Raw genomic sequence first — 18,787 nt, forward strand, 5'->3', positions numbered from 1 at the left:
CTTGGTAGTCCCTTTTCACCAAATGAAGTACCACAGTAAAAGAAGGCAGAGAGATAAATACACAGTCAGACTTTGTTTTGATGGGTGCATCTGTCTTATTTTGTGTTTCCCTTTGAATGAAAAGTTTGATGAGAACATCTATTGAGTCCTTGAGTCCCTGTTCCCTTCACCCAAGCACCCTTCATTATTAATTTTTACTTGACCCTGTGCTTCTGTAAAAGGCAGTCCTGGTGTCTAGGTTTTTCCCAAGACTTTAATAAAATCTAGATTCTTATTCCTACATACAGTGGAATAGCCCTGGTACTGCTACCACTATCAGTGGTAGCGTAGGCATTAGAGGGAGGAAAGCCATTATCCTGCTTTTATTTGGCACTCATTATCTGGAATACCACATCCAGCTTTGTGCTGCTTATTACAGGAAATGTATTAATAAACTTCAGTAAACATAGTGGAGAGCCACCAAGGCCAGACTCCATGCTTTATGGCTGGGAGAAGTGGATTTGTTCTGCCTGGAGGAGAAAGGGCTTTTAAGTCAGCCTAACCTACAATCTACAAGGAGGTTATCAAAGCTCTTTGTTAAAATGCCTGATGGGAGACTGACAAACAGGAGTAATAAATTGAAGCAGAGGAGGTTTTGACTAGATATAGGGGAGGAAAAAAGCACGAGGATGAAAATAATTAAGCTGAGAGAGGTTGTGCAGTCTCCATCATTGGAGATTTTCAAGACCAGCCTTACATAAAGCCTTGAGTGAGCTGACCCCACTTTAAGTGGGAGTTTGGACTAAAGTCATCCTGAATTGCCCTCTGGCCTGAATGATGCTGTGATTCTATAGACCTACTAAAGTTCATGCATATAGAACTTCTATGCAGTCACTTAAGACCTTTAATTCAAATGATTTAACTTAGACATAAAAATTTTGCAATTTTTTTCAGACTGAGTAATACTTTGAACTACTGGCTGCAGTAGTTTTGTAGGTTCTAAGAACCAAACAAATATGACAGATATGACTGAGTGACAGCACTCAGACATGAAGATGAGGGGTTTATCTAATATGAGTCATTTGTCTTATGGTCCACAGAAACTTTTCATTTCTGCAAAATCCTGAAATACTAAATTCTTAAACTTACCTTTATGGGGGCATTATTTAAGTTAGTGCAAAACTACTAAAGGATTCTAGTCCTCTGTGCTAAACTCTGTAGAGAGGAAATTAATCTTTCTCTAGTTGTAGGCAAATATAGTGTATCAGAAGCATCAGAACTTGTCCCGATGTAAAAATTAATGTGTGTTTTACTTCCATATGATTTAAATTTTAGCACATAGAAATTATTTTGAGCTAATAGCAATTGTTCATTATCTTCTGTCTGATTTTGAGTTTTTTATTTGACAGTGATGCTATTAAATATACTTGAACTTTGTTGATTTTCTTGATGTCTAAACAGAGGTGGAATATACTTGAATACACCCAATTCAGTTTTTCAGATTTTACATTTTACACTGCACTTGTTACCATCATCTGTGGGAACCTAATACGTGAAATACCAAAGTTGCTGGTCATACACAAATGCTACCATAGTTTAAACCACAATTTCTTCATCAAATTTTTTTAAAGAAGGAAAAGTCCGTAGAAGTTGAATTGCCAAATGTTGCAGTGACCAGCTGCCTGCCACACAATGGAAATCTAGCTCTGAGCTAAATGCTAGTGAAAGGATTAGGAAAAATTAAGCAGTTCTCAGGAGTGCTCAGCATGCAACTGCCTGGTAGTCCATAGGGACCTGAAGTGAGGAGGGGCAACCCATTCTCCTTATTAAACATACATTTCTACTACTTCCATTCCCAAGGCTGGATCATGTCTTTCTGACAGAAAAATCAGCTAATGTGTGATGTTGTAACAGTTACTGGAAAACTTGCTTGAGACCCCAGGTTTTCAAACATTGCTGTAGTTTAACCTAGTGAGTGTTTTAAGGGAGTGTCTCTCACTTTGTTTTCTCCATATTGTCCTGCTTTGAAAGCAGCTGAAAGAACTTCTTTCATATTCCACAGTCACTGATCTACAGACACTGCTTTGGACAAGGGAAATGTAGATTTTAGTTCAAGCACCAAATTAAACTTCAAAGGGATTTGAACTTCTAAGGAAATGGGTGCACAACTGTTCACAGATACTCCCACTCCTTCTTTGACTCAGTTTTTGGTTTAGACGTGATTGAGAGTTGCAAAGAAGTTTCTCAGTCTGCAATCAGAAGGGAAGATGTCTGGTTTGTCTGAGGGTCTGGTGTGGGTTCAGACATCAGCTACAGGTTCTCAACAGCAAGTCTTAATACAGACTTGAGGCTGGTGTCTCTATACTGGTAGGTTTCTTGTCAAAATGAAATTAGGACATGCCCAGTCTGTTTTGTGTTATAAATTACAGTCTATTAATTTGAAATTTCATTTGCATTTTCCTGTAGCAATGATCTTCATAATTTTGTTCATGAAAGCCATATCTAAAAAGTATTCTATTTCTAAACAGCAGATCTGATCACTCCTTAAGTCTAATATATTAAAATTTCACTCAGGAAGGCCTAATAAAAGTAAAAGTAGGTAGTTCTTGTTATAGGTAGTAATGGAAATGACCAAAAGATCTGCAGACTAAATTTTCACAAAAATAATTAAAATCTGCATTAATTCTTCAACTGCAGGTTGGGTGGGCAAGATGAAAATTAGTGAGTGGGAATGCCTGCTATTGTAAACAGGAGGTGGTTAATTGCCATTACTAATGAACACCTTAAGATTTCCCAAACTTCAGCTTCGTTTAATGCTGCAGTGTAAAAAGTTACTTGATTTGTGGAGTGAACTGATAGTTTTCATTAGTCATGCAGACAAGATTTTGGCCTTCTTGGTCCTTCTTGAGCTCATGAATAAGCTTAAGGAGGCATTATGTTGACATCAGACATGGAGAGAAGTGTGTTGGAACATTAAAGGTTCCATGGCCAGCTAGAAAGAAGTGCGAACGGTTAGGGAGGGAGAAATGTAAATAACTGGGACTATTTCAATTAAAGGGAAAAAGAAAAGAAAAAAGAAACAAAGTAACAGCAGCAGAACACACACACACATACACAAACACAAATAAATCAAAATGCAGTTTTGAACAAATCTTTTCCTCAATATAAAGATTTGATTGAGTCAATTCTAAATGTTCCACCTCAGTAATGCCTTTGTGATGAGTTCCCAAAATTGATTTTTTTAAAAATATGGTACTTAATTGTTTGTTTATTTTACACGGGATACTGAGAACAGTGTTTTTGTAATCACACATATATCAAAAGTGCACAGAGTAGGAAGTCACACGCTTGCTCGTGAGCTGATGAAATCAAATTGGAGGGTATTGGTGCAAGGGGATGAAAAACTCATGGTACCACCAGCTTTAAACTGTGAATATCTCCCCATTGATGGTATTCACACAGGAATCAAGGGAAATGTGTAGAGGGCATGGTGGAAATCTTTGACATGCTCCTGGCTACTGCTGCTCGGTTTCGCATGATGAACCTTCAAGGGGAGGAATTCGTGTGCCTTAAGTCCATCATCCTGCTCAATTCTGGTAAGTTGTGTGCTTTGCTGTCACTCGGGTATTTGTGGCCACTTCTGCATGTGGTTGAACACTGTGCTATCCTTAGTGGCATTTTCGTTTTGGGACAGCAGCAATGGAAATGGGTTTTCAACACAGACGCAGGCAGGACCACCAGGCAGGGGTGGAAGCGGTTGAGCCTGTCCAGTGATGTAGATGGGACCCAGGAAATGGATGCAGTGAGTAGCTGACACACTGTGTGCAGCTGATGTGGAGGGTGATCAGAGCAGTGCTTTGAAACAGATGCTGGTGGGTCTTAAAACTCTTACAAGACACTGAAGTAGCTGGAACCACACACAGGGCAGCCAAAGGCAATGCCAAACTGCAGTGCTTAGGTCATGGCAAAGTAAAAGGAAAAAAGGTAAAAAATATGCTTGAGTTTATTGTGGTTTAGTTTATATTAAATTATAGGCATCTAAATCTGATATAATCACTTTCCACTTCCTTTACAGTTTTTGGCTGTAAATCTCATGCTGAAGTACACTTCAAAAATAGATGACTAGATAACAAGTGTTAAGTATAGATACAAATATGTAAGGTTAGATGATTTGAATTGTACATGAGATGATTGAAACAAAAATATTTAAGCTGAAGCATGTGAAGCAACTTCTTTTGTACACCAGAGGACTCTTTTCTGTTTGAAATGAGAAAAAATCTCCAGACAATTAATTTTGTATATGCAGAAATGAGACCCATGGTGTTCTCGTGGAAATGATAGATATCTAGAATAATAATGTAGGCACCAAAGTAAAAATTTTACATGCAGTTCTCTGCTAAGCTGTTACCTGGTGACTAAAGATGCCGGTTTCCCAATGCTGGGGATTTACCCACTTGTTCTCCCCTTTTCCTGTTGCATTTGAACTTGTAGATGGTACCAGCCTCTAGAGAAAACAGATGTGGAGGGCTCTATGTCCTTTTTATCTAGTTGTCTAACAGATCACTTGCCCGAATTGTGGGCAAAACAAATTTAAGATATTCACATCAAAGGCTAACTGTAAACGCAACAGACTTTGCTTTACTGCTCAGGCCTTTTTCTTTATGGAAGCTTGAATGTGGTCTCAAAGCTCAAGCAAAATTATGTACTTATATAATCTAATATAAAACCCTTTATGTATGTTCTATGAGATATGAATGGGGTTCAGGTTTTGTTTTGGTTGTTGCCAATTGCCAAGAAGTAACATTTGAGGCAAGCAAGTGGCATGTTAGGAATGAAGGGGTTTTGTTCTTACCTTAGTTGCCTGGATAGGGTAATTGTAATTACTGTTTGACATTTTATTTTCCTTTTACTGCACTGATAATTATAACAGAATATTTCCTAGAGTTAAATATTCTTCCTGGAAAGTGATTCTGCTCCAAAATTTTAGCTAATCTATTCAAAGGTAATTAAATTCTTAAATAAATCTAAAATATGTAATTGATTTATAAAAATTTTGAATTTAAATTAGAAAAAAACCCTGGAAGTTTGAATAAAACTAATTGGATGTTCATGTCTTGAACATGAAGAATTTAAGTCATGCTGTAGAGAAATTTTGTGCCGCTGTTGTATTTAGTATTGATCCAGAAAAAGAAATTTGTTATTTAGACAAAGCTCTGCCAGGCATCACCAGCTATCCATCATAAGCACATCTCACTGTGTTAATGGGATTTTTTTGTCACAAGATTCCCCTAAGGAAAAAGAGTGAAAAAAAAAAATACAGCAAGTGAAGTCAGTGATAATCAGAGACAAATTTTCTTCTGCGTGTAAGAGAGATGGGACCACTGAGTGCAACTAGGAGATACTATCCTTCAAGGTTCATATTCAGCAAGTTCAAATCGGTGGTGCTCTTCATGGCAGAGCATCAGAGTTGATCTGATGACTGATCTGATTTTGGCTGTGGCTTTTTTTTTTTTTTTACACTAAATGTAAGTTTATAGCTGCTCAGAAGTCTGGCATTTTTACAAGAGTCTTGATAGGGATAGATCAGAGGACATGGTTCAGCTGAGCTGTTACAGGATCATAATGAAAGCAACTTATACCATTGTTAGACAGATCGTGATGTGTTAGTCTGCTTTACAGACTGCCCTCAATGCACTATTTCTGAGTACACTGTAAAGTCTGTGTATATGTGGCCACAGAATGTGTATCTGTATTGCATATCATTACCTTTATGCATAAAGGTACATTTCAGTATTTGTATTACTATAACAAACCAAATTAATTGGGAATGTGGATACAAGTTTCTTACTGTCAGACCCTCTAGATGCTCAAATTAAGAGGCTGCAAGACAGAGATAAGTAGCATAATTTGGGGTATGTGTAAGAGTTGTGTGTTTGGCATAGATGCTCTAAAATGTCTTCTGGAGATGCTTCACTTCACAGAATGTAGCCAGCCTCCTTACATAAGTTGTTGGACAGATATGAAGCACATGGCTGAGAGACCTGAGTTGGTTCATCCTGGGAAAGAGAAGGCTAAAGGAGGGTCTTTCTGCAGCCCTCAGAGAGCTGATGAACAGGTTATGGAGAAGCCAGGGCCAGACCCTTCTAAGAGGTGCAAGAGGAAAAGGACAATCTGCAATGGAGAAAAACCACAGCAAGGCAGATCCTGACACCAGATAAACAGAACAAAAACTCTACCCAGTGAGAGGTTTAGCACTGGGACAGGTTGGCCAGAAAGATGGTAGGATCTTAGTCCTTGGAAATACTCAGAACTCAGCTGGAAAATGCTTCGGGCAGCTTGATCTAACCCTGAAGCTACCACTATTTGAGCAAGAGGATGAACTAGATTACCTCCAAGCCTGCCTTAACCTGGATTCTTTCTGTGAGTGCATATGTAAATATTCACAAATCTTCTGCTAAAGAAACAGCAGATAAACACACAATGAATTTTTGGCTTATTATGCTGTCTGTATTATATATTCATGTGATTAAACCAGCAGATCTCAAAATGATTTAAACAAGCAGATTAATTAAACAAATAGGACTAATTATGCTACATGTCATGTTTAAAAGCAGTCTGCATTTTCATTCTAAAGCTTTGTGCGGATTTAATTCATTGAGTGTACACAAACGTTTCTTTATTAAATCCCTGGACATCTGGTAGTCTCTTCACATGAAGTAGTGTTGTTTATTGCCTTTGCTGGACATTCCTGTTTTTGCAACATCTTTCAAGGCCGTTTAATAACTTTACACTCCTTTTCCCCGTGGTTTTGGACAAAATGCGATTTTTTTTTTTTTTTTAGTTTTGCTCAGTGATTGTAGAAAGGGTGGAAGGCTTTGTTTATAAACCAAGGTATATTCTTAACGTTACCGCCACATTTTTCCTGAGATACCAAGGTGACAGTATGTCTGTAACAACAAAGACATCATTGTCCCTGCTAAACAACAAACCTGAAGGTGCCCCTCTAAAGCTGCAGCAATAAATCTTTTGACTAAAAAAGCAAACATGTATTTTTGAAAACCACATTCAGCTCAATATTAAAGGACTGTTATGTAACGTTGGAAAATAAGTATTAGAAACATGAAAAGGCAACATGATGCCAGATGTTTTCCTTTTTGAGTGTATTGGAGAGGAGGGTTGGCGTTATGTGGCAAAGCAACAGGCTTTCATTTTGGACATGAAGATGTAGGTCACATCTGCCTTAGCAGATGATTTACCTAATTAGTTAGCTGGTTAGTCCATAGAGATGGAAAGATCTGGCTGATGTGAAGCATGCTGTAGACCTCCTGATAAATTGTTCCACATGACAGCTTGTTATTCTTTTCTCCTGATGTTTTTCAATTCCTGTTAAATTGTCCTTCTTATTTATTTCTTTATTTTGGGGGCTGGATGATTCCAGGAGTGCATGGTACGGAGACAAATTTCCTCATATGCTCAGCCTGTCTTGCTACAGCTTCAGAGCAATGGGGCATAGTGGAAGAAGGAGAGCCTTGGGTACTGCTTTGTGAGCCTGAACTCTAAATCTAAAAATACTTAAACTGGGGTTTATTGTGACAGAAAAGATGTTGAGGGCATTCTCTTCTACAGTAACATGCAACAAATATATAATTATATATGGTGAAAGATACAAAATTATATCAATGTATTCCAAGGGCTGGCATGGTAGCACTGCAGTCCCCAAGGGATCGTGTTCTGGTGTGTGTTACGGGCATGGACCAACAGGCCTTGCTTGGTTGTAGGGTGGTGCTTTCTCTGTTCTTGCACCTGTTATGTTTCATAATACTGACCTACAGAAAGAGCTGGAAAACAACCTGGTAGCTATTCAATTTAGGCTTGGAAAGGCCTTTGAGACTGTTAAATTTCACTTTGCTAGGGCAGATTTCTGCATCCTCCTTTGAAAACTCTGCTTGGATATGTATGAGTGTGTGATAGCATTTCTTTTTGGGAAATCTCTGGTCAGTGGCCTGGGGCAGGAGCAATCACCATGAGGGTGTAGAAAGGAAAACCTAACATAATTTCCCTTGGCAGTTATTGACTGGCAATTGCCTGAATTCTCTACAGTTATTGGGGAGTGCTTTTTTGATTTACAGTTTTTAATAGCTTCTAGACTAGACCTAGGTGAGAAAAAATTCCTCCTAAAAGATTCTTTTCTTTTACTAGTTCCAGTAATATGAAGTTATGGGGTACTGCTGAAAGAGCACAATAGGTAAATATGTTCCTGTGGCTGAATTAAACCGCTCTGGAGGGTGCATTTATGAGATTAATATTTCCTTCTAGTGGATTGTGTTTTGTCAGTAATATTTAAGAATCTTGCCCCTACTGGTAAGCTATCAAGCCTTGTATTGTCAATGGGCACATGCGAGGGTGGTTCAGAGTCAGCTGAGAAAGGTTCAGCTGAGAAAAACCCAGGACCAGTTTCTGTTTTGAGAATTAATTTCAGTGAAAATAATAATAGTTATGAAAAGCTCTGTGAGAAAAGAGGCCACCATACTATCTATATCAAATTTGAAGCAATATTGATTACCAAAATTAAGAACTCTGACTGACGATTTTCAGAGGTTGTGCTGTGTTTGAGCTGTCCTTTTGGGTTTTTAAAGCAGTTTCTTACTACTTTTTCCCAGAGACATTCACATTCACAAACACATTTACATTTCTTTTTAGTACAGAAGACCCAAAATCATAAAAGCTAATTGCAGGTTACAGTAGTTCTAGGTGTCAAGTCTTTCAAATACCCAGATGATGGGAGGAGGTGAGGTAGGCCAAGAAGATGTTAAAAAAAATCTCAGCTCCCCAGCTTCTTAGATGCACAGCAAAGTATTGTTATCTTCAAATCCAGTGGTGGCCCCAAGGCTGCAAACAGTGCAAACAAGCTAGAGCATGTATGTCTGTCTGTCTGTGTGCATGCTAGTGTCTGTGTGTCTTTTACTCTTAATAACACTAATTGAATTCCATATTCTGCTATATATGATGCTTTAAAGAAAAGCAGAATGAAACATAATTCCAGAAACCATTTTTTTCCAAAGACAAAATCCAGATCTCTTCTTGGCTCCATGAACTGATGCAGAAGGGCCAAAGCACAGGATTTGTCAAGACTGTTATAGACACAGGACCATGAAGCCAGTTTGATTGCATTAATGTATGTACATCTTAAACTTCTGGTGCCTCAGGACTGGATTATGGCAATACGACCTGTTTAGAGTTACTGGTTCAGTCCAAAAGATTTAAAAACTGATGCTGAGTACAACAGCTCTCTTTTGGCAGCACAGTGTTGTTGTGACCTGATTCACATTGGCTGTGTGTTGTTGTCCAGAAAAAAATCAAGATAAAACAGCCCAAAATAGTTTAGACTTTCCCATTTTGAAAGCTGATGTGCTGCTCCATGCTCCCAAGATTTAGCACTGGCAAAAGCTCTTATACCTGGATTAGAGACTGTCACAGGTGATGTAGAGGGGCTGTTGGAGGGGGAGTTTTAAGGTGTTTTGTCCTCTGGAAAAATTTCTGTCTGGTCCAAACCTTCAGGCTGCTCACTTTCAGTAGTAAGCAATTCAAGACAGCTAAATTTGCACAAGTTGATTTGGACACAGTTTTTAAAGGAGAGTGAGGTGAAGGAGCACACCTTTCCAGGCTCTTGCTTGGTTGGGAGGATTTTATTGAGGCAAACGTCCATAAACAAACCCTGGTTTTGTTTACATATTTCGCAGTAACTTTATTCAGTTCTAGATTGACTAGAAAATCACTAAAAATCAAATACTATACAGCAGGAAAAATGGCAAAAGCTGCTGAAAGCTTGGGTTGGTAAGTATTATAGAGCTTTCAAGGGGAATAACATCTCCTCAAGGTTTCAGAGTCAAGTGACCAAGCGAAGAGCACAGCCCACAGGTAGGTCTAGCTGCAGGTGTCACCCAGCACCTGCTACAGACCTTGGTGGGACCCAGGCAGGGAAGAGGCATTGTCTTTCTCCTCCTGCTTTGCCCACAGTGACCAAATCCATGCTCCAGGGTCATTCAAAGCAGCGACCTGGCTTCCAAGCAGGAGAGCTGGCTCACAGTCAGATCCCATGGTTTAACACAGCTTAAGAGGCAGCACAAGGCATATCTTGAGTCCACCAAAGTAATTTTTGTCTGGGGTTTGTTTGTTTTCTTTCTCCCTCCTACTCTAGGTGTGTACACTTTTCTTTCCAGCACCTTGAAATCTCTGGAAGAGAAGGACTATATTCACCGTGTCCTGGATAAAATCACAGACACTCTGATACACTTAATGGCTAAGTCAGGCCTTTCTCTGCAGCAGCAACACAGACGACTGGCTCAGCTCCTCCTCATCCTCTCTCACATCAGACACATGAGGTGAGACCAAGCACATAGTCAGCACTTCTGTGCTGGGCCCATGCAAGAGAGGTGTCACAAATGCACATGCACACTTTTCCTTCATGGGTGGGAGTGCAAACTGTGTGAAGGGCTGTAACAGGGGAAAAAAAAAAAAAAAAAGCTTTCCACATTAAAATGTTTACCCCATTTGTTTCTTCTGGATGTCATTTCCTCTGCTTTTTGTTTTGATAGTGCTAAAAGTTTTAGGGTAAGAAGTATCTGCTTTTAATCTTATGTGTGTCTTAGAATCATAGAATGGCCTGGGTTGGAAGGGACCTTAAAGAACGTATAGTTCCAACCCTCCTGATATGGGCAGGGACACCTTCCACTTAGATCAGGTTGCTCAGGGCCCAATCCAACCTGGCCTTGAACACTTGTAGGGATGGGGGACCCACAGTTTCTCTGGACAACCTGTTCTAGTGCCTCACTACCCTCAGTAAAGAATTTCTTCCTAGTACCTAATCTAAACCCGCTGTCTTTCAATTTGAAGCCATCCTCCCTTGTCCTGTCACTACATGCCCTTGTGAAAAGTTCCTCTCCAGCTCTCTCTGAGGCCCCCTTCAAGTACTGAAAGGCTTCTGGAAGGTCTCAGAGCCTTCTCTTCTCCAGGCTGAACAACCCACATTCTCTCAGCCTTTCTCACAGGAAAGGTGCTCCAGCCCTTGGATCATCTTCGTGGCCCTGCTCTGAACCTGTTCTAACAGGTCTAAGTTTTTCTCAGGGTGAGGACCCCAGACCCGGACACAGGTGTTTGAAAAGTACTGAGTAGAATATTAATGTAGAAGTAGCCTAGCTCTGCAAACTTTAGTCTCTTAGAAGATAAGATTTTATAAAACTGTCGCTTTTATGTAGCCACTTTTCCCAAGTGTCGTGATTACCAATCACTTTAGAAAAGAGATTAGGATCATTATGTGAATTGTATGGATGAGCATAAATGCAGAGCTACTAAATTCCAATCTAGAGGACCATGCCTTTTGCTAATCAGAGGTGAGCTGCCTGACACACTGTTAGTAATTGCAGCAAATGATTCTCCCAAATTACCTCTTAAGGCAGCTGCTCAATGGATGAAGTGTTAACGTGATAAATTTCTACAAAGGTATGCTATAGATTTTATAATTATGAAAGCACAGGAGATGTTGTTACACAGACTTAACTTTTCATTATTTCAGCTAATAAAATTTAAATTAGAGTGAGCAACACATCATAGCTACTGATGAAAAGCTGAAACATGCAGATTTTACCTCCTGGACTGATACACAGATCTTTGGGAAAAAGTGAAGGGATGCGTGTATGTGGTTTTTTTTAACTTGTGTCATTTTGTAGAGTTTCTTTGTCCTTGTGTTAATGATCCTTTTTTTCCCCCCTCTAAGAAGAATTTTTACAATTAAGGAAATTCCAGATGTATAGTACAGTTAATTTTTGTTTCATAGTTTTGTGAACGGGTACTATTATAAGGGAGCTTTTGCTAAGAAATTGATTGAGCTTATTTTCCAGGAAAGAAAACTGATACTTTTTTATTATGGAAAAGGCAAAATTCATCCCATCCTCTTAAGTCACAGTGGCTAAGTTAAGAGTCTGTGTGCTCTAGGCTACTTTTTAGGAAAAGAAGAGCAAAAGAGAAACCTTTAGAAGGCACCTTGACCACAGGCAGCCTGCAATGTTCTTTGCAGGTGCTGCCTTCTGCTTATACTGTAGCAGATGTGTACAGCAAATGCACTGCTAAGTTAGTTGTTTTGGACAAGACAGGGTTTATATGAACCCAGCAAATACTATTAGCTGGTAGCTTTTTTTTTTCCCCATAGCATGTTTGGAAAGTAACTGTTGTTTCCTCACAACACACAGCAACAAAGGAATGGAGCACCTGTACAATATGAAGTGTAAGAATGTAGTTCCACTCTACGATCTCTTGCTGGAGATGCTGGACGCTCACCGACTGCACGCCCCAGCAGCCAGGAGTGCTGAACCCATGGAAGAGGAGAACCGAAGTCAGCTGACAGCGGCATCAGCTTCATCTCATTCCTTACAGTCTTTTTATGTAAACAGCAAAGAAGAGGAGAATATGCAGAATACGATATAAACAGAAGTCAGCATATACAATGGTATGAGAAACCCAGCAGTGTACTAGCTCATGCTTCATTTCATCTATAGTGCCACCTTTGAAAACACTCCAGTGACAACAGACACCAGCATTTTCCATATGAGTGTTTGTCAAGCGCTTGCCTAAATTGATTGCTTATCCTAAACAGAAGACATTTCATTGGCATGGACAGCCAGCAAGGATTGTCAGGCTAACTTGATTTAAAATTTGCAGTGTTTTTATTTAATTTTGCATGTTATTTGGGTAACTAAGTCCTAATCTAAACCATACATTCATCTTACTATAAATTGATAGGCCATACCACCCAGGCATATTGGTATCTTCATGAGTGATAGTCTTTGTTAATATCCACCCAAAATCCTGAGCTCCCTTAATGCTTTACTTGCTTGAAACTTTGAAGCAGTTTGGTAGAGATTCTGGATGACTTCTTGGGCAGTGTAAACAGAATGTTGACTGGCATCTTAGCGTGCCATAGTGAAGCTGCACTGCGAGGGACTGCCTTGGTAGTCTAGTTAAGATTCCTGCCTCTTTTCTTCCTACAGTATAAAGAAACGGCTGTCTGAGAGTCACACTGTTTTACCTCGCTGGCTTACATCACCAGAAAACTCCCTCTCAAGCTCATTCTGACCAAACTTTTAGGTACCCTTACCATATCCTCTAGATGAATTGCTTTGCATGCATGCTATCTTGTCTGATCCTAGAAAGCTAAATTGTTCTGTTGCCCAAGAGTGTAAATGCAGGGCAACATGGCAAAAAGTGATAACATAGAGAAATACTGTTGAATCAGACCAGATGATTACAAAAATCATCAGGTCTTAAAGAAAGGTCTTCACACACATACAGGATCCAGCACTATTTACAAAAAATCCCTCCCCCTGTCCCATGCTTTGTTGTGCTACAAAGCAAGGGGTTAGGACACCAGTGCGAGACTGGCACAGAAGGGTGGGATGGTCCCATCCCACTCAGCAGAGTGTGGTCTAGCTGTGTGTGGGAGGGCTGGCATCACAGTCAGAGCAGCAGGATTTTCCTTGCCTTGGCTTTCTTTGGCTCTTGTGGTATGTTTCAAAATCGCTGTTAAGAGCCGGCCCACCTGTGACACCAAAACTGGGCAATGAGCCTCAGACATGGTGTAGACTCTGGGACTGCATGTCCAGAAGGATAAACCTATCTTTCTCCATGCATGTCTGTAGCTCCTAAGGATATTCATAAGGATCAGTCTGATTCTTCAGACCAACTGTAAATCTACAAAAGGTCCACTGACGTCAAGAGTTTCAACAAGACATGAAAGAGACTGAAGAAATACACGATATGCTATCCAAAGTAGGAGTTGGTGCTGCTGTTTGACTGCCTCTATGCTAGAAAATTAAACGTCAGGGAACTTTGCTGGGTACTGGAATGAGATTATTACATATGCCAGGGATATTTTACTAATCTAATGATAAACTTTGCCTGTGCTATCTGCACTTCTGGTTGACAGGTGCAGATTGGGAGTTAGCACGGACCAGGGACTATTCCAATAGCTGGTTGGAAGCAACCACCCTGCCAGTGAGGATGCTTCCTAGCATGAGTGTAGGCTGCTCCATAGCAGCTGGCCACAGTGCTAGTGAAAGGGTTCAGGGATGCTTCTTTTACTGTAGTTGAAACCTTTATGTTGATTGGAATATCCTGTAGAAACTAAACATAGGAAAGAGTGCAAGTAATGCCATACAGGAGTGCCTATGTCTAATTACGCTCCCTGTCATGCAGGCATAGCCTGTGTACAGTGAGATCAAATTTCACTGCAATTGTGAAGGCAGCAAGGCATAGGACGGGTTTGTGCTTCAAGTCAAGGAATTCAATTCTTTAGTGAATGTACATAATGGTGTCTATAATAGTTTCATGTACATATCTGAGTATATGAGCAGTTTGAAAGTCTAAAGCTAGATGCTACCTATGTTTGAGAAGATTCCTCGAAAACTGTTCGAGCCTAAACATGTGAAGCAATCACCGTAAGCTCATAGGCCTTTTCTTGATGCATATTGTAGTGTCATTTTTCTTCTGAATGTGCTGAAGGTTTTGTCTTTTTGTGTATTCAGTAAAAGCGTGTGTGTGTGTGTGTGTGTGTGTGCGCGCACGCATGCTAATTTGGTACCTAAGGGCTTTTTGAGGGCTCCTAAATGTCATGAAAGAAAATGGACATTTTGGGTTTTTTTAGTAGCTGTTTTTCAGATATGTTAGAAAAACCATGAGTTCACTGAAATGAGTGCAGGATAAGATCTGAATGGAGAACAGGAGTCCCTGTAGTTAAATTATCTTGCTTACACCATCATCATTCACTTGTAGCCCAGTGTGCATTAAAGCTGCTCTTTAAATACTGTACATGCAACTCGGTGTACTCTAGGACAGAACACAAAGATCAAGATCACAAGCTGGAAGGCAAATTGGTTTAAATGAATGCCTCCCTTCCTACATCCCTGAACAGGTCAATTACATCGATTCAAGTGTAAAGTTGACCTAGAGGATAAAGGGTAGTTAATGGAGAGCAATTCACAACAGAGGGTCAGATTTGGATCGTACCTATATAGGGCAAGGACCTTTACACTCAGCAGGTTTTCCCAGTGAAGATGGAAAAGCATGATTTGAAGTGGTATGCAGCAGGCAGAATGTGTCTTGGAATATATAGAATAATATCAGTCAGCTTGCAATAATTATGAATGCTTTCCTAGGCTCAGCCCTTGCAAGGAAGCAATTTAGCTTTCAACCAGTCCTCCCATGTTTGTGGTGACAACAGTGAAGGGCAACCTAGAAAGAGTAAGAGTGATTCCCAGTAATACATTAATTTACCTCGGGGCAGATTTAAGATCCATGTCACTTTGTTAACATTTTAATGAGATTTTAATTGAAGCAGCACTTTAATGCATATAGTAACCTTCCCAGAGTTATCTATAAAGATGGCCCCATATCAGACAGATGAATGTAGCTATTCAATTGATTAAATGAAGTCTACGATACAAAAATAGCAACTTTTTTCATATGTAATTCTGAATTATGCTCTCGTGTATGCAAAAAATTGTGCCTGACTATTGGTAATTGTTATTTCACAAGATGCTATTTTCTGTGTGTATATATATACATATATACTTTATATATGCAGCTGACAAACCAGTACTACCTGAATATCTGGTGCTGGATATTACATAAAAATATATAGCATGTAAAAAAAAAATTGAAAGAAAAAATTTCAAGGCAGCTAATTATGCTTTTACCAAAACATTCATAGTGATGTCTCTGGACAGCTAACAAAATAATTATTTTGTAACGTTTATACATGGATTTTTTTAAAAAAACAAAAGCATCAAAAACCAAAAAAAACCCTCTAGAAACATAGGCAATGTAATACCAGCACAAGGCAAACATAAATAGACCAGATGAATTTGCTTTGCTTGAGAACATGGTTGTTACTGAAGTATTGCAAAAAGCTTGGGAGGTAGAAGAGGAGATAGGGAGATGTGTAGCACTTAGTGGTGTCAGAATACGTGGTGTTTGAATATGTGAAAGCTACTCTGGTTTATAGTGGTTTGAGCCATGTCTCTCTCAATGTTGCAGGCTTTGTCTCAGGTAAAACTCCCAGTTAGGGTACTAAGATTTGTACTGGGGTAAAATAGTTTAATGGAAGTTTCTTGGTGTGTGTTGTGGTAAATCTACTGTTATATTTCAGTGACATCACTTGATGATTTTTCTCCTTCTCTACACTGAGGGGTTTAAAAATGTCATTAAAGAAATAATTGGACCTGAGCTCCCAAGGATATTGCAAGGATGTCACCAGATCACTGGACCCTAAGCTGAAAAAAAGAAAACAAAAACCCCTCAAACCATCCCCTTCACAAGAGCCAGGGTTTGTATTGGAGCCTCCGTCCATTTCAGTTGATGCCAACTGATTCCTTAAGAGCTGTGCCAAATGTTTAAAAATAAGCAAACTACCAACAAAGTAAAAATTCTGCCTCAGTAGGTCTTTAGTCTTATTACAGGCTTAGGTAAGAACATGGCAAGACCCTCTTGTGTATATAGTATCCTAAAAAATTAAAATTAGAGTGCAACTCAACCTACAGATATTGGGATTTTCTATATAAGGCATTCTCAGCTGAACGTGCGTGAAGTGCATTTCTCACTTCGAATAAAGAGATGGATGTTTTACAACCGTGGTACGGCTTTACAGAGAGGACATCAACACGTGTAATAGAAGGGGGATGGTAATGATGGTATCATAATACAAACCAGTCTTTGCTGTCACCTGCACCTGTAGCATAATCTCAAATTGATCTGAGAGTTTAAAAGGAATGTTTTCCCAATATTAATGTCCTATCCTTTCTACTCACAGTTCCCTTTCATCCTTCAAATGTAGGTAGCCTTATATCCTGAAAGTTGTTTTCAAGGTGATTGTTGCCCATAAAGGGTATTTGGTTTTGCACTGTGTTAAAAAGAAATTAAATTCTTTTGCATTCAAATGTGCCTAAATAAATAAACAAAAATTTAAAAAAAATTACATGCTGCCATCTTGCAAATTAGTAAGCTCTGTAATCCTGTGTGTGCCTACAATTAGAAGTCTGTTTCTTCAGAAAGTGCCCATTGAAAAAGGAAGGGATAGACTGCTGGTCATGAGACTTGCATTATCAAGCCACTTTATGTATTACCTTATTGTATGTATTATGAAACCAGTGCTTTTGTGTGCACTATTTAGTCTGTCAATGCAAAGTCCTTTCTTTGGCATAGGCTCAGCTGTCATAATGTATTTGTCAAAGTATTCTGTTCTTTCACTGATGCATATGAAATTATTGATGTCTTTGGTTTTGGTGAGGTATTTTTGTCTTTGTTTTGCACCTAAAAAAGTTCTAAAACAGTCTAAATAAAAAATCTGGTAGGCTACCTGATTGGTGCAAGATTTTTATCAATGTATTTGATGTTGAAAATAAAGAATTGATCAGAACACATTGTTTCATTTGTCTTTTGCATGTTTTAAAAATATGCTTCTCTGCTTATTGTTTTCCAGCAGACAGCAAAATGGCACATCGTTTTTGAAAGAATCAGAATGCATCTCTTTCTGTGTGAAGGTGAAAACTGTTTCTTAGTTCCTTCACTTTTCCTGAAAAGCATCAGAGTGGCCATATCAACAAGAAGCTAGGTGTAGTTAGTAATCCTAATGACACCAGGGAAGTAACCTAAGTACCTAGTACTTTATATGCTTTAATGTTCTTAGTATTTTGCTTTACATTCCTTATTTTGGGTTGTGAAATAGATTATGGCAGAAGAGACAAATTGTGTGAATTTAGCCTTCTGTAGCTGGCTGCCAATTACCATGAGCTAGCTTGTATCAAGGCAAATAGGACTCCTTTCCCAAGTGAAACTAGTTCTCAGGAAAAAAAAATTATCTTGATTAAGCCATCAGGAAGGGATGAAAAGAAATGAAATATACTTTTATTGACATAAGACCTCTTGGAACTCAACTCTATTCTGTAAAATAATCTCAAAATCATATTTGGTGTTTGCAAAGAAACCAGTCATCTATAGGATTTGCATAACAGAGAAAATATGGTCCCTGTGTTGATTTTTTTTCATCTGTTTTCTGTGCCATGCTGGTTTCAACATGGGACTGTTGAACTGGCTCATAGGTCCTTTTCTTATATGAATATATATGAAAAAGCTGTTTGCTTTTATGGGATGTTTCACTGAACTTACAAGGAAAAAATTATAAGATTATTACCTCAATTCTATCATCTCGATGAAGACAAAACAGGCAATATACTTTGTTCATATGAAGCCTCACCTTACAGTTTGTCAAATATGAAAGCAAATAGCCTATTCAGACTCTAAAAGAAAGCTGGAGACTGCTGGGATTACTAAGTGCTGAGTAGAACTGAACAAGGGTTCCAAATCATGTGATTGTTTTGCAATATGCTTCCATGACAACTTGACTGAAAGTTGCTTCTTTGGCCACAAAGGGTGGGTCAGAGCAATAGGAACTAATTGCACATGTACATGTGCTCAAAATAACAAACTAATTTTCAATGCTGACTCAAAATATGACACCATTCCATAGCTTTATACAATTTTTTAACTACGGGACCAGTTCATGGGGAAGTGGCTTAAGAAGACAGCTGCTACATGATGCTGAACTCACAGGCTTAACCCAAAAAAAGCAGCTAGATAAGAGAATATTCCTGTAAGATCAAAAACATGGCACTCCTAAATTAAAAACTTCACAGATAAAGTCTGAACATACTTACCTCTGCAAAAATTTTAACAATTTGAATGAGTAAAGTATTGCACGCTG

The 18,787-nt window shown here is 39.0% G+C and overlaps 1 protein-coding gene across 1 annotated transcript in view; it reads left to right on the forward strand.

Annotated features, from left to right (window-relative positions):
• Positions 1-17,447, forward strand: part of ESR1 (estrogen receptor 1) — a 162,985-nt gene extending 145,538 nt beyond the window's left edge. Inside the window, 4 exon segments of the mRNA XM_032101883.1 lie at positions 3,442-3,575; positions 10,178-10,361; positions 12,225-12,436; positions 12,439-17,447. Of these exon segments, the coding sequence (XP_031957774.1) occupies positions 3,442-3,575; positions 10,178-10,361; positions 12,225-12,436; positions 12,439-12,530 (622 nt within the window). The 3' untranslated portion in view covers positions 12,531-17,447.
• Positions 17,448-18,787: the final 1,340 nt, after the last annotated feature.

This window comes from Corvus moneduloides, chromosome 3 (genome assembly GCF_009650955.1).
Source record: "Corvus moneduloides isolate bCorMon1 chromosome 3, bCorMon1.pri, whole genome shotgun sequence".
Lineage (NCBI taxonomy): Eukaryota > Metazoa > Chordata > Aves > Passeriformes > Corvidae > Corvus > Corvus moneduloides.